Genomic DNA, 22,198 nt, shown 5'->3' with positions numbered 1-22,198 from the left:
CGCCAGTGCCCTCCCGCCGGGCCACAAAGGACACTTGCCGTCGACGCCAGAGAAGCTCCAGCTGGGCAGGGCGCTGCCGGTACTTCCGTCTTGGGGCTCCCACTCGCAGCTGTCAACCGGCTCCTGCTCGATGCCGCGGTTTTCGGCGCTCTCCTGCTGGGTCCCAAAGAAGGAAGGCGGGGAAAAGGCGTGAAGAATGGAGCTCTCCTTCTTCCTGCCTTCCTTCTTTGGGGCCCAGCAGGAGAGCGCCGAAAACCGCGGCATCGAGCAGGAGCCGGGGGACAGCTGCGAGCGGGAGCCCCAGGACGGAAGTACCGGCAGCGCCCCGCCCAGCTGGAGCTTGGCGGCACACCTGGCCATGTCTCGCGGCACACCAGTGTGCCGCGACACACCGGTTGGGAAACGCTGGGTTAATATATTGTTTGTCTCTAGGTGGTGGCAGATCTGTTACTTGGTTATTTTTTCTAGTATTTTCCCAGGTATTGATGTTAATGATTTATTATGAGATGAGGTTGAAGAAATCCTCATAAAAGAGAAAAGTGACAGATTTAAAGAATAAATGAAAGTAATCTGTAGGTGTGTAGAATCAAAGGTAAAGCTAATGGAATATTGGGAAATATAGCCAATGTTGTTTGGTTAAATTAGATTTAGCTAAGTTTCATTTTCATTTCTTATCGAATGTCTTTTTAAAAAAATTCACTTAATATTTCTTGCTCTGTTTCTGCACTTCACATAATGCTGTTTTCTTGAAAGGAAATAGCATAATGGAAATGTATGTTTCCTTTCCAATGTTCTTCTCTGAATTTACTTTTCTTGGCAATCTCTCTTCCTCTTTTTTTTAAATAATCACTATTCTGTTTCACTGGCATGGCCTTTAGCCATGTGGTAAAATAATTAAAAAGGTGCTGTTATTGTAATGTTTCTAGATCTGTTGTCCAAAAATGGCTTACATTCATTTTCTTTTGTCATAAACCAAATAGTTGTCAATTCTATATACTTGGAATTAGAAGAATCACTGGAGAAAAATCTATGTAACAGATTGGAATAGTTGTATAATACCAATGTCCATAAGAGTTTACTAGGTCTATTATTATTGTTGTTGTTGTATTTTTGATAATATTTTCAGTGGGTTCTGAAAAGGAAAAGGAATATGCTTATTTGATATCACCGTATTTTTCGGTGTATAAGACGCACATTTTCCCTCTGTAAAAAAGGCTAATAATTAGGATGTTTCTTATACACTAAATGTAGTTCTCCCCCAGCTCTAACTAGCTGCTAACTATCTTCCCAGCTCTTACCTTGTAGGTTATTTCATTGTTTCTCTCTGCGAAGAATGTTTTCCAAGACCTAAGTCTTAGCAGGGTTTTTTTAATTACTCAAACTTGCTCTGAGTAAATTTCTTTCTAGCCCTAACCAGGTGCTAACAATGTTCCCAACTTTTACCGGCATGCAAGCTCTTTCATTGTTACTCTCTGTCAAAAATGTATTCCAAACCCTGTCTTTGTAGGTTTTTTTTTCATTGCTTTACTTTCTCCAGATATTTCTTTCCAGCCCTAACCAGTGTTATTAATGTAACCAAGCTCTTTCATTTTTACGCTCTGTGAAGAATGTCTTTAAGCCTTAAGTCTTTGCAGGGTTTGTTTCATTACTCTAACTTGCTCTGAGTAAGTTTCTTTCAGCCCTAACCAGGTGCTAACAATGTTCTCAGCTTTTACCCACTTGCAAGCTGTTACTCTTTGCAAAGAAGAATGTTTTCCATTGCTCTACTTACAATGAAAGGAAGATCTGGGGAAGGCTACGCATCTGGGATCAGCTGGGGTGTGAGTTCAGATGAGGGTGGCTAGCTTTCCACCAGGTTCTTTTCTTTTAAAGAGAGGGGGGGAGAGATAACCAGCTTCTCTAGAGAAAGAAATGTGTATCTCCCATCAATTGCAATGTAAAGACAGAAAGAAAGACAGAATTACACTGCAATTGATGAGAGATACACATTTCTTTCTCTAGAGAAGCTGGTTATCCCCCCCTCTCTTTAAAAGAAAAGAACCTGGTGGAAAGCTAGCTACCTCTGGCCAAACTCACACTCCAGCCGATCCCAGGTGCGTAGCCCTCATCAGATTTTCCTCAGCTGGGCTTGGCTTCCCACGTGTGGCTGCTATGTCTTCAGAGCCTTGAGCTGCCATGAGTTGCAGAGCGATGCCAGCTCTAAGTCCAGTTAGAGCAGAAGGGGGTGTGAATCTGAACCATGGGTGGGTGGGTAGGTATGTGGGGGGAGAGAACCAGGAGGAGAGCTGAGTCTGGCATAACTGTTGGAGGAATTCTGGGAGTTGAAGTCCACAAGTCTTAAAGCTGTCAAGTTTAAAGACACCTGAGTTAGAGGTTAGGAGTGCAAAGGTCTTCAAACCTGGCAAGTTTAATGCTTGTGGACTTCAACTCCCATTTCTGAGCTGGCATGACTGGTGGAAGAATTCTGGGAATTGAAGTCCACAAGTCTTGAAGCTGTCAAGTTTGAAGTTTGTAAAAGGTGTACATGGTTTTAAAAAGTATACATGGTTGTAAAAGTATTCTGCTACACTGGTATTTTATTAAACAATATAATACTACACCATTTGGTTCAGAATGCTTTTTTCCTTGTTTTCCTCCTCTAAAATCTAGGTGCGTCTTATACACCGAAAAATACGGTATACAATGAAGGATAAATTCACTTTAAAGGAATTGAATAGCTATGGAGGAAAGAAATCAATGTAATTCTCTTTTCAAATTGGTGGCAATATTTTAAGCCAAAGGAGAGAATACTATCAGCAGATCACTATTCTAAAAAAGATAATAATGCTTACTTACTACTTAGCAGATAGGGAAATTTAATCAATTAAAATAATAAATCATTATAGGAAGTCTCAACTAGAAAGGTTTGTAGGAAAAGTACAAAATGTTGATGATATTTTCCTTATTCCTCAGTGTAAGTTGCAGTTAAATATGAACATATTGAGCATGGAATTTAATGAACGGTAAAGATATCAAAGTAAAAGGGCAAAGCAAGCAAGCAAACAATATTGTGGTGACTAATACAGAATACTCATGAAATGTATGAACAAATATCTTCTTCCAGTATTTTCTGAAGAATATTCCTCCTGAAGCATAGATTTTACTGTAGTGGAAGTGTTTGGGCAATAATTTCATTAATGTTTAAATTATTCATTGTTTCTTTTCATATTCTGCTGAAATAACTGAGACAGCAAAAAAAGTATTAAATAATTAACATGTATAGTAAAGCCAATAATTTTGTGCAGGATTTCCAGTTGTGAGAGCCATAGAAGGTGGACATCAATAAGGAAAAATTGCAAATGCCTCTCCTTATTCAGTTTTGAAAGTAGCTTGCTGGAGAGTGATACTATGGTCTCAATTTATGCTGTTATGAGAGCTGAAAATACTGCAATTCTTGAGGGTGGGATTCCATTACTCTTGTTCAGTGAAGCCAAAAAAAGATGCTAAACTTCTAAAATAAGCATTTAGGTCCTTTATGCACATGCCAATGCATATAAAACGCAACATGACAAAAGACAGCATTATGTCATAAGCATAAATGCAACATTAAGCCAAGGGAAAAAGGAAGTACATTAGCAAAATGGTAAGGGGATTGAAGTATTAATGTGACTTGCGTTGCAAATGTCAAGACCGGTTTTCATATTAATGCAGTAGAATAGAGTAGAGTAGAATAGAACAGAACAGAACACTTTATTGGCCAAGTGTGATTGGATATACAAAGAATTTGTCTTTGATGCATACGCTCTGAGTGTATATAAAAAGATAAGATACATTCATCAATAATCAGAAGGTACAACACTTAAGGATTATCATAGGGTACAAATAAGCAATCAGGAAACAATGTATTAATATAAATCGAGGGGATACAAGCAACAAGTTACAGTCGGTAGTTTGACAGTGGTGAGGGAATTATTTGTTTAGCAGAGTGATGGAGTTCGGGAAAACGCTGTTCATGTGTCTAGTTGTCTTGGTGTGCAGTGCTCTATAGCGTTGTTTTGAGGGTAGGAGTTGAAACAGTTTATGTCCAAGATTGAGAGGTCAGTAAATATTTTCACAGCTCTCTTTTTGACTTATGCAGTATACATGTCCTCAAATGAAGGCAGGTTAGCAGTAATTGTTTCTTCTGCAGTTCTGATTATCCTCTGAATGCTGTGTCTGTCTTGTTGGGTTGCAGAACCAAAGCAGCGTTCCAAAGAGCATTGAAGAAATAAATCAGAGTCCAAGGCTTGGCCCTCTTCAAAGTTCCAATTTATTAACAGGGCCATGTTAGCACAACTGGAGAACCCTGAATCTAAAGTTACGAGTGTATCTCCATCTGGGTTAGAGTTCATTTCCTTGCACCTCCTCCCACAAGCCCATCACATGAACCATATATATTCTGCCAGCGTATCATGCAACTCCCAGCAGCTTCCGACCAAATGCTGAACAAAGGTTGATCTTGAGAACCTAAAAGGAATGAAGTCCTCAATTTCCAAGTTTCCACAACAAGAAACTTTCTAAAGCATTTAAATGTGGCAGGCTTCAATAAAATATGGCTTTGGCCTGACACCATACAATTATAGAGGTGCAGATGACAGACTCAATAATTCCTGTTGAACTGTATCAGCAGCTCCTTGGTAGTTTGAACTTCTTGAGTTGGCACAGAAAGAACATTATTTGATGTACTTTTTAATGATGCTTTTGATGTTAGGTTTCCATTTTAGATCTTGTGATATGTTAGAACCAAGAAATTTGATGGTGTCTATTGAAGATACTGTGTTATCTAGTGTTGTAAAAGGTAGTAGAATTGGAGGGTTTCTCCTAAAGTCTACCACCATTTCTACGGTTTTGTGTGTGTTCAGTTCCAGATTGTTCCAGTCGCACCACAATCCTGCCGTCTGTATGTGGTTTCATTATTGTATCGAATGAGACCAATAATTGTAGTATCATCTGCAAACTTCAGTAGTTTTAACAGAGGTATCATTTGAGATGCAATCATTGGTATATAGAAAGAAGAGAAGTGATGAGAGCACACAGCCTTGGGGGGCTCCTGTACTAATTGTACAAGTATCTGATGTGATTTTACCTAGCTTCACCTGCTGCTTCCTGTCTGTTAGGAAGCTTGTGATCCACTTACAAGTGTGTTCAGGTCCCACTAGCTGATTTAGTTTAGTTAGAAGAATGTCTGGTATGATGGTGTTGAATGCTGAATTAAAGTCTACAAAGAGGACCCTTGTGTAGGTCTTTGGAGATTCAAGATGTTGAAGGATGTAGTGCAGAGCCATATTAACAACATAATCTGTCGATCTATTTGCTTGATATGAAAATTGCAGGGGGTCTAACAGGTGGGACATCACCTGCCTTTCAAAGGTTTTCATAATCAAAGATGTTAGAGCAACAGGTCTGTACTCATTAAGTTCCTTGATGGAAGGTTTCTTTGGCACTGGAATGATAGTAGAGTGTTTGAAGCAAGAGGGAACATGGCATGTCTCTAGTGATTTGTTGAAGATTTGTGAAAAGATGTTGAAGATTTGGGTGAAGATTTGTTGAAGATTTGGGTAAATATATTACTACCTGATTTAATTCTTTTCAAGAATTAGGAAGAATTGAGCAAGTTTTGACTATCTAATGTTGTCACAAATGGAACTTTAAGAAACAACTGCGAGGATCTTAAATTGCTGTGTTAATTACATCAAATCAACACAAGAGTGCTTGTATACAAAGAAATTATGTTTACTCTAGTTGGGTTTACCAGATAAAAACAGTGTTAATAATGTGATTAAGAATTCAATTTTATGCATAAATTATCATTATTTCTTAAGGGGAAACATTTGAGCAGAGCAGAGATTCATTTTTATTTATAGACTAATTGTGATAAGCCTGGCATTTAGGTATTTAGTTTAGCAACATGGAAGTGAGTAATGCATACTTGTTTGCATTTTAAACATTTAGCATATCTGATCAGTATTTGTGCACCATGTCAAATTTTATTCTGCTTGTGTCAAAATACTTATTATTCCTGACAAATCCTAACATATTCACATTAATTCCTTAATCCAATTTTCTAATTGCTTTTTTGGCATAAGATTCACGATCTATTTGTCTTTATGGCATAATAATGCACTTTTAAAAATTAGATGCACCTAACTTTGAAATGACTGCCCAGAAATATATGGCCAATGCTTAGCTATAATGGATGTTCTTTTTTCTTACAATATAAATTGTTACAGAACCTTCACCTCATTTTGCTTTGTGAATATAATGAATACTTATTTCAGGATATTTTTATTCTCCTACTGATTGTTTATACTGCAATAAAGAATCAAATGCTTTTTTAAAAGGAGGAGCCAGGGAACGGTAATTTATTTTCTCCCAAATATCCACTCATCCTCTCACTGCTTTTCTGTACTATTTACAATTTTTGTACCTCCTATGTAATGTGCCCTAGAATATGTGTTCACCATCTAGCAAATCCTCTGTGCATAAATCCCATTCATTCTTCAATGACATAAGAACTTTATCAGCCCAGTTTCCTACACTTCCAATGGGCTAACAGAAAAAATTCCCGTATTTAGTCCCATTCCTTCTGCTGTTCAAACTGTTTGAAGACTTCTACAACTTAAACCAAGCACTCTGAAACGAAGTAGTCCGGTCCAAGATATGTTACCTACTGTAATGTTCTTTAGATCAGGGCCAACCTTGGGAACTTTAAGACCTGAGGACTTCAACTCCCAGAATGCTGGCTGTCTTAAATTTGCCAATGCTAGACATGACTGTTAGTAGATCGAGGTTCCGTGACTTTGTTTATGATATTAAAATTTAAGAAAATGAAATGATTCATTTTTTTCTGCTGTATTTTTTCAATGTAATAGTTATGTTTTCTTTGTGCAGTTTAAAATACTGTCTGCAGACCAAAAACTATTTAGCGTTGTACTTTTTGTAGTGTTACTTCAAATCAATGTTTATTAGAATAGGCAAAGTGTATTAAAATAGGTTTCAAAAGTGGGGAAATGGTTGTTCCAATCCAAAGAATTAGAAAGATCACTGCCCTAGAGAAGGTTTCAGCATGGAATGAAAGGCTTTTTGGGTAGAATAACAACTATGGGGTTGGAATGGCTGCTGTTGTGATTCTGTCAACAAGCCCACAGAAGTAAAAGACCCATTTTTTTACAACAATTGACCTTATCATTATGTGAATACAAAACCTGTTTTAAGCGGCTTAATTTTAATCTGTCTGTCTGTCTGTCTGTCTGTCTGTCTGTCTGTCTGTCTGTCTGTCTGTCTGTCTGTCTACCTATCTCTCTCTCTCTCTCTCTCTCTCTCTCTCTCTCTCTCTCTCTCTCTCTCTCTCTCTCTATCTATCTATTGATTTATTGGATTTGTATGCCACCCCTATCTGTGGACTTCTTTTCTGGGGTACTTGACTTTGTTTTTTATAAGGTTTTAGATACCCTTTTTCAAAGTAAGATTTTAGATACCCTTTAAAGTCCTTGGAAAGGGGAGGCATACAAATCTAATATATTATTGTTGTTGTTGTTATTATTATTGTTGTTGTTGTTGTTATTATTATTATTATTATTATTACTGTATTATTATTATTATTATTATTATTATTATTATATGAGAAGAGCATATTATCCATTTTCACTATTTCTTGCTTGTATTATGTATTCCAATGTTTTATTTATGGTCTGGTTCTCTTTGGTGGCTTTTTTGGCAAAGCATAACGGCTTTTGCTTCTTACCATCCAAAACATGACAATTCTGGTAAATAAATTGAAGTTGCTAAGTGCTTTGGGCAAATAAACACGTGCCTTATCTCCCCACTCACCCCTCCAAAGCTGTGAAAAGTATATGATAAACTATACAGTTCAAAGAATGTGTCATGTCCCACTGAAATAACGTTGATTTAGGGTTATGTATTTATCTTTAAACAACTGACAAACCTAAGGGTATCTGAATTATGATCATTTGCTCTATGCTGTCTGAGTCTCTTACTGCAAAATTGAAATGATATATGCTAAGATTGCACTTCAGCTTCCCCTGCCTTAAAGCATGCTATAAAACATTCTCAGCCAGAAATGAGAATACTGAATATAGTTGATTTTGATGAAGTTCAATTGAAAATGCTTAATGCTAATACTATTTGAGACAGGCTTGTTTTGTAAAAAAATTTATTGGGGGGAAAGACAACAAAGATTACTGAACTTTGAAAAGTGTTGTGTGTGGCAACAATAGAGTATTATTTTATTTGCATGTTTCAGATCTGTCAGTACTGTATTCTCTAAATTGCCCTCTCAGAAATTTTTTATGTTCTTCTATTTTTAATATCTTTACAGATGTTGTTATAATACTGTAATACTTTTTGCTCTTCTAAGAGTTCTTTGAGAGTCTTTTGGTTTTTGCTGAGATTTTAATCTTTATTGGCTTTGGCAGTTCATCTTTTTTTTTCTTTGGCAATTTCACTGGTTTGACTTGACATCTAGTTTGCCTTATTTTCTTTCTTCATTTCTGCATTCTCTTTTCACATTCATCCTTATTAAAGTTTATGTATTTTATTTTATTTTATCTTATCTTTTATCTTATCTTTTATCTTATCTTATCTTATCTTATTATTTTATTCCCGAAGGACTCTAGGTGACTAACAACAAGAAAAAGACATCTAAAAAGGCAATTTGAAAAACAATTTAAAACCCCTTAGTATAATCACACATATCTTTTGGGGCTGGATCTAGAAGACGTGTCATTTGATCAACGGCCCCAGGCCTGCTGGCAGAACCAGGTCTTTAAGGCCAGAAGGCCAGCAGTGTGGCTGCAGTATGGATCTCTGGAGATAGCTGGTACCAGAGAGCCGCTCCCTCTATCAATGAAGTTTCTGATAGTTCAACACGCAGTTCATTGGTGGATTTCAAAAAATGTTACTAGTGGTTATATGAGTGTGGTGTGGATTTGTGGGTGTGGCAGGGGTAGGATACTGTAAAAATCTTCATTCCCACCCTCCTCTAGGGGAAGGATACTGCAAAATCATCATCTACTCCCAATCAGCTGGGACTCGGTAGGCAGAGGATAGTTGCGGGCAGGGCCAGTCAGAGGTAGTATTTACCGGTTCTCTGAATTACTCAAAATTTCCACTACTGGTTCCCCAGAACTGGTCAGAACCTGCTGAAACCCATCTCTGATGCAGTTGCTTAGATTACATTTTTCACACTTATGACCGTTTCAACATTCCCACAGTCATGAGAGACCAGGCAAGGAGAAGTGTTCCTTGACATCAATGACATCAAGTTGGCCATGCCAACCAGGCACATGACCAACTGGGACTACGGCTAAAATGTTATTTTTGACTGGTCCTCGCACTTACGACTGTTCTCACATTTTTCATTTTGTGCAGTATCTTGGCACTGTGGTGAAGAAAAGCACCATAGTTGTGAAATGAATGACATGCTTGTTAAGAATGCTGCAATGAGCATAAATCTTATGAGTAAGTGCAAGGATTGGTCATAATTCATTTTTTCAGCCTTCTGAGTAGTCCCTATGCACATAGCCATGCCTATCCAATCAGATGACCAGTTAGCCATGCCCACCTGGTCATATGACCAGCTAGCCACGCCCTCCCAGTGACATGACCCACCAAGTCACACCCCAAACAAGCCATACCCCTAGAACCAGCTTTTAAACCAGCTGTTAAAAAATTTAAATTCCACCACTGAGTTTAACCTTTGGGTTGTTCAGTAACCTGCAAAAAGCCTATGAAAATTTACAGCATAGAAGACGAAGCAAGCAAAGAAGAATTCAAAGAAATACAGTGAATTAAAAAGAAATAACACAAATTCATAAATGGCAGCCTTTCTTAGTAAATATTGAATTTTTAGTGTTTCTTGTTTTTTTACAGTTCTTCTGACATCAACCATTTTTGTTCATATGTTTTTTTCAATAAATATATGACTTTATTAAGTCTATTATCTATATCACTTTTTCTTTTAAACCTTTTATATTCTTTCATGTATAAATAATTTTTCTATGTACCTTTAGACAATACATTTTAGTATGAGTTTCATTTTCAATATAAAATTTATAGCTCTGTTGCATTCTATTGGAGGAAAATAAACTGTCACAAACAAAGCTATATTTTTTGTATGTAATTGTAAAATGATTAATATCCCCTAAGTAATGAATGCTGAAATGGCTGTTGATTACATGATCAGATTTTTATTTTAAATTAATTAATCCATGCTGCTACATTTGTAAGAATGAAAATTAATATCAATTATCCTAAATGTTTTTGCATTTAACTTAGTAGTTGAAATTATTCATGAAAATGTATATTATCTATAAATAATATTTCAAAACATAAATATAAGTACTTGTGCAGAACTTTAGAACATGACACAAGAGGGAACAATGTTTTATGGCATGTTAAAGTCACCATATTTATGCCATAAATGTGCATTACTCTACATAATTTCTTAAGGGTTACAGAAGCAGTCTGTAATCTTTGACAGATTATACCGTAATGGATCACTCAGGTCCACAGGACCTTTAGGAAATGTTGTTGAAAGTCCTGTCTTTCCTTAAAAAAACCCAAAACTTGAAATCTAGTTTGACTTTTTTTAAAAGAAAAACATACATAAAGCCAGGAAATAATCTCAGTCAGTCAATCATGTATTTTTTTTCTCTTTAATTTCAGGGTTCTCCAAAACCAATTGCCATTGAGCCATGCTCAGGAAACAAAGCAGCTGTACTCACTGTGTTTTTATGCTTGCCAAGAGGATCATTAGGGGTTCCCCCACCTGGTCAATCGGGTAAGAATCTATATCCTGTATTCAAATCCAGTTTTATTATTGTAGCAAAACTGGATCTTTTGAAAGTGAAAGTGTCTCAGTTAGTTGTTCTAACATATACTTGGCTATTTAGAATTGGAATCAGTATCTTGCGCTTTATATTTTGTTAATATTTCAATCCATCCAGCAATACTACCGTATTTTTCGAAATATAAGACACACCTTAATTTTCGGGAAGGAAAACAAGAAAAAAAGAATTCTGTTTCTGCCTATCAGGATTAGTGGGGTTCTAACTTCCACTGGGATTTTGATAACAATCAGCACAGATCTTTTTATCTGTTCTAACAATAAAAATGAATTTTGCTTTCTAAGATTACAGAAACGTGAAATGAATAAGAAATTACACGTAGTCATATATGATTTTATAATTTTCTGTGGTTTTGTATTATTAATAAAACATATTAGTAGCAGATATTCCTTGATTTTTCAGAATCCACTTTTGTTGCAAAAGGTAAATCTCATATTTCTGCTATGGAAGTGGTCAGTTTATTTGTATAAGGTGACTAAATTTCCCAAGAAAAGCCTCCTCGGGTAATACTAGGAAAACTTAGAAGAATAAGATTCCTTTAAAGCACATATTCTTCAAATCTTTAATCAGACTTTCTTAGGGGTGGATTTCACTTATGGCCACCACCAGTGCACTTCCCATGGAGCTCCATGAAACGGCACGTGCCTGCATGTGTCAGCGCAATATTTTGCACCTGCACATACGCAAATACCCAAAAATCGACAAAAATCACTAAAATTTTGCTCATGTGTGCATCTTCAAATGAGATTTGGCTTCTGGTGTATGTGCAGAAGCTGAATCTCGTGCAGAAGCCCACCCACCGGTCAGCTGCATGCACAGTTCCATTTTCGCTACCCAAACGGCGTCCCTACCTGTTCCGGTAGCAACTCAATCCTGGACTTTCTGTTCTATCATGCATCTGTTGACTTTTTTTTTTTTTTTTTGCAGAATTTGAGATGGAATTTAACTGGAATGGGTAGGGTAGGGTATGAAGACAGACTGGTTCCCCTCCCAAAATGCCCCAGTCTTCTTACCTATAGCTGTAGGCATTGAAAACCGGGCTTCCTCACAGCAAAGCCTGATAGAGAGGCAACATATCAGTTCTCCTGGACCTGCTATTTCATAAATATGCTACCAGCCTCTGTTTTTAGGGAGGGGAAATCTGCTACCTGGAATCTCTTTCTTCCATGATCTTTGTGCTTCAGGCACCTTTTTTGCAATCAGAGAGGGGGATCTAGTGTGTGAAATGCAAGAATCTGGAGGAAAGAGATTCCAGGTGGCATATTCTTCTCCATTTGGGGGCAGGGTGAATCTGCCACTTGTAATCTCTTTCCTTCAGATTATCGTGTTTCAGGCACCCTTTTTGCAATCAGAGAGGGGGATCTGCCACCTGAAAACGCTTTTGTTTAAAAAGTTCTCTACTCAGTTCCCTGGGCTGCTTTGGGAATCAGGATCCGACTGAGGCAGCCAAGTCACAGGGGCTTGCTGAGAAGCCCGGTAGCATGTTTACGAAATGGCAGGTCCAGGGGGACTGATATGCTGCCTTTCTATCGGGCCTTTCTGAGACAAAGCTGAGCTTTCAATGCACTTTCCCTGGATGCTTCGTGAATCAGGCTCCATGTGGAAGTAAGGATCCCCGCCGCCTGGAACCACCAAAAAATCAACACGTAGTATGTGTGGGCGGGCCTACATCCGGAGTATAAGATGCACCTAGATTATCACCCTCTTTTGGGGGGGAAAAGGTATGTCTTATACTCCAAAAAATATAGTAAGTTATCCTAACACCAAGAAAAGTAAATCAAAACTGACAATGCATAGAAAATTGCATTGCTTCTTTATCTGAATTTCATACATTTAACCTCCTTTTAGATAAAGTCCAGCAATTAATGGAAAACTGGTCAGACAGCAAGTCATAACATTGTACATATAGGCGTAGCCATTATGTGTGTGCATGCTGCTATAATTGAAAAGAAGTTTGCATGTTTCTCCCCCCAATAGGCTAAGAAGATGAAAATGTAACATAGAAAAATGTTCTTTGTAATATGCCAACATTCCTCAAAAGCCCCCTGGAAGAATCAGATCTTTCTTTCTGAAATTCTAGCAAAAGGCTTTACATTGTGAATGGGGTGGTGGTGGTGGTAGTCTATGAAGAAGGACCATAATCCCAGCTTCATGAAATCATGTATGTAGTTGAATTGTTTTTCTAATTGCAAAGAGCTGGTTCCAAATTAGTTTCTCTGATTTCTTTGATATTAACTTCTCACCTTGTCAAATAAGATTGACCTTCTAAATTCCCTTTGTAATTGGTCACTGACCTAGTTTCACTCTGACTTGAAGGCATTCCTACACTTTAATGTGAATTCACAAGAATCCAAACCAATATTTTATTTCCAGGCATTTCCTTGTCTCTTCTTAAGAATCAGATAAATATGTATTCCCAATAATAAGAATCACCTGATGAATGAGAGGGGCAGCATATAAATTTAATACATAAATCTGGTAGATGGGTAAGGCCATTGCCTACCGTAGTTAAGTTAAAAGACAATCAATTTAGGCTGACTCATAAGAAAAACACCTTTGGATACAGATTCAGTTAGGTTTTGGTATGAATAAGTCTGTACATATGCTTTATTTACAGGAATGATATAATAAATGAAATCAGATTCTGACACAGAGATAATCTAAATATATATTGAAAAATCATTTAAATTCGCTTGTTCAATTTTTTAAAAGCATAAGTATATATTACTAAAAACATAATATGTATTATAACAAAGCAAATCATCCATAATTTCAGATAAAATATACTCAAATAAATTTAAGCTTTAAGATTGAGAATAGTTTTCTCTTCATCTATCTAACATGCCACTTAACGTCGTGGTAGTAATTGTTTAAGAAGATGATGACAGTACTTTCTGTACATAATCCTTCTCAAAAATGGCACTTATCATTGCAGAAAATGGATTGAGGGCTTTTGACTTAAACTTAAAGACTTAGTTGGCAACTATAATTCATGTGAAACTGTTTAAAGAGGCTCACTTAACCTTATCACTGAGTGCACAGCTCTTCTTTCTCCTTGTCTTGTTGCTATCATTTTCCTTTCTTCTTCACTGCACTGGGGAAGGTGGGCACTATCCTTCCGAGGTCAGATTCATTCAAGAGCTGCAATTTCCCGGTCCCTATTATAGACTAATTTGCAACTGTGGGGATAATTATAGTGATAATTATACAATGATGGAAAAACAGTTTCATACATTTCAACAAACAGCATGCAGAATTCTGTGTGACTGTGTTATACAAATAGAAATGTTCTGGAACTGTGCAGATTGTATAGCTGGAATAAACAGTACGAATTGGAAAATGTCTCAGAAGTAGTCATAATTGTTACAATTTTTGTAATTCATTCAACAGCACTGGGGCCAGAGGCGGGCTACTGCCCGGACGGGGGGGACGCAGTGGGGTAGTGAAAATGGAGCTCTACCCCAGAGCACCCAATTTGCACTGAAAGATGTTGAAAGAAAATGCAGGGTGTCCTGCCTAAGCCATGCCCACAGTGTGGTAATAAAAATTTTGGTAGCCCTTCACTGACTGGGTCTGACTCTAAAATATAACAAGGATTTTTTTCTTCCTGTTCATCAACTTTTTAGCTATAAGGCTACTTTTTAATAGTTTTAGCTAAAAGTCTACAGTTTCAGTTTATTATTTTAAGAAAATAAAAGATTACAATATAATTCTTTATTGGCCAAGTGTGATTGGACACACAAGGAATTTGTCTTGGTGCATATGCTCTCAATGTACATAACAGAAAAAATACATTTGTCAAGAATTATAATGTACAACACTTAATGATTGTTATAGGGGTCAAATAAGCAGTGAGGAAACAATCAGTATTAATACATTTTTAATTTTAAAAGAGACAGTTGGGTCTAGTGGTTAAGGCAGCAGATGGAAACTATGAAATTGAGTTTTAATTCTGCCTTAGGCATGAAAGTCTGGATGACTTTGGGATTTTCCAAGGATCTACTACTCTTTCAGTAAAATAATATTTTCTCATGTTGCTTTTGATCTTTCCCCCAACTAACTTCAGATTGTGTCCCCTTGTTCTTGTGTTCAGTTTCCTATTAAAAACACTTCCCCCCTGAACCTTATTTAACCCTTTAACATATTTAAATGTTTCGATCATGTCCCTCCTTTTCCTTCTGTCCTCCAGACTATACAGATTTAGCTCATCTCACTTTTGGGGAAAATAGGATGAGGAAGGAGTGGTGATGTTATAAATTCAGTTGTGTCCAACTCTAGGCGATTCTATGGGCCAATCTCTCCACATATCTTACATTACTTCTTTGAGTTGTTCTAAGATCTAGTATAGGCAGGATTTTAAAAAATCTAAAAACATTCTCTCCGTCTTCCATCTTAGAATAAGTAGTAGAAACCCACATACCAGGTAATTAAGAACCAAAGTAACTGCTTAGCTTCTTTATCAAAAAAAAGGGCCTGAATTAATATATGGAGCTATTTCTCTGTTTTGAAAATACAAAGCCAATAATAGATGGCATTTTTTTAAAAATGGAACAAACTGCCTTAAAGGAAAGCAGATTCAGGATTATTGATTTTTTATGAAATGGAAGAATGTTGTTCTTAAAATATGCAAAGAAGTGCTTGGCAAAAAAATTAAATAATCAGAGGAATTTCCAGGCTGGAGACGCTATTAAATGGTGAAATCCTATTAGAACAACGATGGATTCTCCTTGCAGGAGGTTTCTTATGGGGGCTGGATGACACCTATAATGGATGGTTTGGTGGATTTCTGCACAAAGCCATGTGTTGACTAGATAATCTGTAACAACATTTCAGTTGCTAAGCAAGACAATTATTAAGAGAGTTTTGTCCCCTTTTATGACCACAGTTCATAGCAATATAGCAATAGCATTAGACATATATACCACTTCACAGTGTTTTACAGCCCTCTCTAAGCGGTTTACAGAGAGTAAGCATATTGCCCTTAACAATCTAGGTCCTCATTTTACCCACCTTCGAAGGATGGAAGGCTGAGTCAGCCTTGAGCCTACTGAGAGTCAATCTGCTAAACTGCTGGCAGCTGGTGATCAGCATAAGTATCTTGCAGTAAGTACTGCACTGTAACCACAGTGCTACTTACTGAGGCTCTCATGCCACAGTAAATCACATACAGTGGATTCATGCAGTGAATCACTGCAGATGTTAAGTTAGTAACATGGTTATTAAGTTAATCTTGCTTCTTCATTGACTTCGCTTGTCAGAAGGTCCCAAAAGGTGATCAAATGACCTCAGGGCATTGCAATCATCCAAGTTTTGATCATGTGATCTGGAGATGCTACAATCTTCATCCATGAGAAAAATGGTCATAAGTCACTTTTTAAAGAATAATTTGAATTGTCTTTAAATGAATGATTGTAAGTCAAGGACATTGACATTACATGTGACATTCAGAGAAATATCCAGTGGTACCTCATCATACGAACTTAATTGGTTCCAGGAAAAGTAAGGTGAAAAGTTCGTAAGATGAAACAATGTTTCCCATAGGAATCAATGTAAAAGCAAATAATGCGTGCAAATCCTTCAGGAAAATCCCAAACTTTAGAAGGGAGGCGAACAGAGGGCAGGGAGGAGCAGCTAAAGGGGGCGGGTGGAAGAAGCAAGACTAGGCTAAAGGGTGAGTGGGAAGGAAGAAAGGCAAGGGGGGCGCCCCTCCCTTTTCTTTTTTCAAAAGACACAGTTTCAGTGCCTTTGCAAGCATGCAAAATCTTTACTCCTCCAAGCTGCCCCTCCCTTTTCTTTCTTAAAAAGACACCGTTTCAGTGCTTTTGCAAGCATGCAAAATCTTTACTCCTCCAAGTTGCCCCTCCCTTTTCTTTCTTAAAAAGACACCGTTTCAGTGCTTTTGCAAGCATGCAAAATCTTTACTCCTCCAAGCTGCCCCTCCCTTTTCTTTCTTCAAAAAAGGAGGAAAAAAGAAACCTCTTCATCCCAGCAGCAGCTGCTTGGGTTCGTAAGGTGAAAATAGTTCGGAAGAAGAGGCAAAAAAATCTTAAACACCGGGTTCGTATCTTGAAAAGTTCGTTAGAAGAGGCGTTCGTAAGATGAGGTACCACTATATTACATAGAGATAATGAACATTAGCTACAAAAAGTTTTCCAAGTTCAGAAATGCATTCAGGATGACTTTGCTTTAGAAACTGAAACAACTCCAGTGAAACTGCTTTAGAAAGTATGTATCGTAATATAAAAGTAGGCCAAATATTTTTAGGAAATTTGCTTGGGGAAAGTGTTCCTCTGAGATAACAGGATTGCTATAAAACAATAATAAATAATAAATGCATGGAATAGCATAAATACTGCTTTATCATTATTTCCATATTTGTCATGAAATATGTATACTATTATGGCTAACTGGTATAGCCACTTAAAAACAGTACATATTTCAAACTATTAATCTCCAGCATTAACTCAAATGTTCTCTTCTATAAATCGATGGTAAGAGTAAGTCCTTCAGGAATTAAGAAAGTGACAACAATTCAAGTAATACTTGGATTTATATGAGAATTAATTTTGTATACATTTTAGAAATGTTATGTTACTAGTAACAGCTTTTATTTAGATTTTTGGGTTTTTTTACTATTATTTCTGTGCCATTTCAGATTTTCCTACTTGTAAGTGACTCATAAAAAAAGAGTACAGTAATAGAGCACTTATAAGAAAACGTGACAACCATAAAAAACATACAAAGTCATAGTCAGAGTCTAATAATCATACACAATAGCCATGTATTAATGAACCATCACATATGATTCAGCATTTAAAAGTCATGGTATTGGTGTTCTCAATCGTTTCAAGTACAATTTGGGTCTCAATCCCGAATGCTCTTTTCAATAGCTAACTTTTCAGAAGCTTTCTAAAAATCAGGAGTGAGGACACAAATCTTACTTCCAGTAGGAAGGCGCTCCACAAAGAGGGGAGTTTTCCTACATGAAATAGTATCTCTGAATCCCTTCCTGCTGCACTATATAGGGCTAAGGGGCTTGTTGCAGGGATACTGGGCAAGCGCATTCTACATTTGAATAATCTCAAATCATGCATGATTTCGATGGTGATCTGCTAATCCTTTGAATTATATTTGGATATTTCTGCAATGTTAGTATTATATGGAAAAACTGAGTGGTTAATCCACTGGCTATGTTGCTTTTTGCGATAGTTGCATTTACTAGAATATCTTTAAAGTCAATCCCATTTAGTGCACATCGTGATTATGAAATGACAAGGACATGAGTAACTGCTGCTGATGCCTTCTATTTCATAAATGCTCACGCCTGGCATATTACTGTTGCCAGCAGAGGATACTCATAGCCAAACTTCCATTGCTTCTATCATTTGGCCTTTAAAAGGAGCAAATCTATAAGAAGCCTCCTCTTGCCTTAATGTTGCAGGTTTCCTCCACAAATTTCCTCCACAAATTGTGATAACGTATAATTATTTATTTATTTATTTATTATTTTTATTTATTTATTATTTATTTATTTATTAAATTTGTATGCCGCCCCTCTCCTTAGACTCAGGGTGGCTAACAACAATAATAAAACAGCATTTGACAAATCTAATATTTAAAATAACTAAAAACCCTTATTAAAAACCAAACATACACACAAACATACCATGCATAAATTGTATAGGCCTAGGGGGAAAGGAATATCTCAATTCCCCCATGCCTGATGACAGAGGTGGGTTTTAAGGAGCTTACGAAAGGTGAGGAGGGAGGGGGCAATTCTGATCTCTGGGGGGAGCTGGTTCCAGAAGGCCAGGGCTGCCACAGAGAAGGCTCTTCCCATGGGTCCCGCCAAATGAAATTATTTAGTCGACGGGACCCGGAGAAGGCCAACTCTGTGGGACCTAATTGGTCACTGGGATTCATGCGGCAGGAGGTGGTCCCAGAGATATTCTGGTTCGTTGCCATGAAGGGCTTTATAGGTCATAACCAACACTTTGAATTGTGACCAGAAACTGATTTGCAAACAATGCAGACTGCGGACTGTTGGTGTAACATGGGCATACTTAGGGAAGCCCATGATTGCTCTTGCAGCTGCATTCTGCACGATCTGAAGTTTCTGAACACTTTTCAAAGGTAGCCCCATGTAGAGAGTGTTACAGTAGTCAAGCCTCGAGGTGATGAGGGCATGAGTGACTGTGAGCAGTGACTCCCGGTCCAAATAGGGCCGCAACTGGTGCACCAGGCAAACCTGGGCAAACGCCCCCCTCGCCACAGCTGAAAGATGTTTCTCTAATGTGAGCTGTGGATCAAAGAGGACGCCCAAGTTGCGGACCTTCTCTGAGGGGTCAATGATTCCCTCCCCCCAGGGTGATGGACAGACAGATGGAATTGTCTTTGGGAGGCAAAACCGACAGCCACTCCGTCTTATCAGGGTTGAGTTTCAGTCTGTTGACACCCATCCAGACCCTTACAGCCTCCAGGCACTGGCACATCACATCCACTGCTTCGTTGACTGGACATGGAGTGGAGATGTACAACTGGGTATCATCCGCGTACTGATGATACCTCACTCCATGCCCTTGGAGGATCTCGCCCAGTGGTTTCATGTAGATATTAAATAGCAGGGGGGAGAGGACCGACCCCTGAGGCACTCCACAAGGGAGAAGCCTAGAGGTGGACCTCTGACCCCCCACTAACACTGACTGCGACCGACCGGAGAGGTAGGAGGAGAACCACTGAAGAACAGTAACTCCCACTCCCAACCCCTCCAGCCGGCGCAGAAGGATACCATGGTTGATGGTATCGAAAGTCGCTGACAGGTCGAGAAGCACCACGACAGAGGATAAACCCCTGTCACAGGCCTGCCAGAGATCATCCATCAACACGACCAAAGCAGTTTCCGTGCTGTAGCCGGGCCTGAATCCTGACTGCTGAGGGCCTAGATAATCGGCTTCTTCCAAGGCTTTCCTGGGGCTGGAGCACCACCACCTTCTCAACAACCTTCCCCATAAAGGGAAGGTTGGAGACTGGCCGATAGTCGACTCTGTTATCCAATCGGAGTTGAGGTCTGCCCAGATCCGAGCGGTTTTATCAGTGAAAAATGTGTTAAAATCCTCTACTCTGTAAGGGCTCCCCAATTCCCCTCTGGTTAAGAAGGGAGAGGGTCACCCTAAACAGAGCCGCTGGCAGGATTCCGCTTATGCAATCAAGGCGGCATGATATGCGCATCTTGCCACCTTGAACAACACTTTGTAAGTCTTAATATGAGCTCTTACAAGTGTTCGATCAGATTCGGACATACTCTTCCTCCATTGCTTCTCTAGACATCTATTCTGGCGTTTCAACTCCCGGAGCTCCTCTTTGAACCATGGAGCTCTACAGGGTCTAGTGCCGCGGAGAGGTCGCAATGGCACAATCCAGTCAAGAGCCTCCGCTGCAGTCTTGTTCCAGGCCTCAGCAAGAGACTCTGCCGAACTGTGGACGAGTGCATCTAGAATAACCCCAAGCGCCCTCTGAAAGCCCTTTGGGTCCATTAGGCGCCTGGGGCGGAACCAATTAGTTGGTTCCGCCTCCCTGCGGGGAAGGATTGGAGCCAGGAAGTCAAGCCGCAATAGAAAATGGTCTGACCATGACAAAGGCAACATTTCTAAGCCCCTTAGTCTCAGACCATTGCTCAGTTGCTCAGAGAGGAATACCATGTCGGGTGCGTGCCCCCCTCGTGAGTCGGACCCTGTACTACTTGAGTCAGGTCCATGGCTGTCATGATGGCCATGAACTCTTGCGCTAGCCCAGAGGTTTTGCCAAGTGACGGTAGGTTAAAGTCCTCCAAGACAATAAGTAAGTCAAATCGCTTTCGTGAAAAAGCCAAGCCAAGCCTCAACTTAGCAAACCAAGTAAATTTAACCTCTCCTTATAAAATAACGAGCTTTAATCTCTCATTTTCCTTTCCTACGATGTGATTATGTTTAATTGTCCTGTGGTGGTCTTATATTTATTTTAGCTACATTATTTTCGAATGTAGTTTAGCCTGGTAAAAAGTTATTTACTTCTGGCTGGATTAATGTCTCAACATGACTTTCATTTTTCATTCTTTGAGCTTGCAGTGTAATTGCTACACCTGGGGAACTAGCTTTTGTTTAGTCTCTGTTCCAACCACCAGCAATACATACCCTGATTGCATCTTGCAAAATGCTTAAGAAAATATATATATCAAGTCAGGTTGTCCTTCACCTTCATCCAGAGCAACTTGGTGATTTATTAATGATCTCAAGAAATGCAGTAACCTTTGCAACTTCTTCAGATGTTTGATCATTTGTTTTCTTTGAATTACCAAAATAGTCAACCTTTGCAGTGCAACATAATAGATCAAATCAGCTAAAGCCAGGGGAAGTAGATTTTAATTAACTCCAAACCATCTTTAGGCAGCATGAACATTTTGCCTAAAATGTAAATTGAATGTTAATTTTAATATGTTGCATGCAGTTAGTGCTGCTTGTTAAACTGTGAGGGACCCAATTCAGACTAAAATGTAAATGACCTTAATGACCTTAATCACTTACTATTGCTATAGTCTAGGTTAGAATAGCATGAAAGTAGATCAAAGGGTCAAAGGCAAACATATTTGTACTACAGAAATTAAATAATTAGGGAGGCCAAGTTACAGTTACCTTCTATGCTAGAATCTGATGGGTTCAAACCCCACATATTATCTGTTTTGATTTGGAAAGCTTTGCACAGTATATTTACAATATTTATGTCAATTACCATTGTTATTTATTATTTTTGAGCAACATTCATCTCCCAGCAAAACTGGGTATTTCACAAGTAAAAGCACATCAGGGGGGAGGGGGGAGGAAAACAACCCAACAACAAAAACAAGGAACAAAAATTGGCCAAAAAAAATTCAGTCAACAGCAAGAAGCAAATCCAAATTGAAGTGACTTCAATCATTCTCGCCAAATGTCTGGAAAAAAGCCAGGGCTTCATTGCCCTCTGAAACAGCAGCATCTACATCTTAGGGATAACTATATTCCAGAGGGTACACATTAAGACAGAGAAAGTGTGTGTCTGGTTCTAATAGATGTCAAAGAAACCAGTAGCACCCTAACCTATTAACACACTCCATGGTAGCACACTAACCATTAGCACGCTCTACATGGGTCTACCCCTAAAAAGTGTTTGGAAACTACAGCTGGTCCAGAATGCAGCTGTGCAAGCTGTTGTGGGTGCACCTAGGTACAGTGGTACCTCATGATACGAACCCCTCGCCATACGAACAACGCGAGATACGAACCCGGGGTTTGGAAAATTTT

General features: G+C 38.5%; 1 protein-coding gene across 1 annotated transcript in view; it reads left to right on the top strand.

The window, feature by feature from the left end:
• The window catches only part of ATRNL1 (attractin like 1), a 578,768-nt gene that overhangs the window by 463,888 nt on the left and 92,682 nt on the right, over positions 1–22,198 (top strand). The window contains exon 28 of the mRNA XM_070752642.1: positions 10,705–10,819. Coding sequence (XP_070608743.1) covers positions 10,705–10,819 — 115 coding nt within the window. The remainder of the gene's footprint in view (positions 1–10,704; positions 10,820–22,198) is intronic.

Source organism: Erythrolamprus reginae, chromosome 5 (assembly GCF_031021105.1).
Source record: "Erythrolamprus reginae isolate rEryReg1 chromosome 5, rEryReg1.hap1, whole genome shotgun sequence".
In the NCBI taxonomy this organism is placed as follows: Eukaryota; Metazoa; Chordata; class Lepidosauria; order Squamata; family Dipsadidae; genus Erythrolamprus; species Erythrolamprus reginae.
Note: the sequence above shows the minus strand (reverse complement) of the source record. Positions and strands in the feature narration are given on the sequence as shown.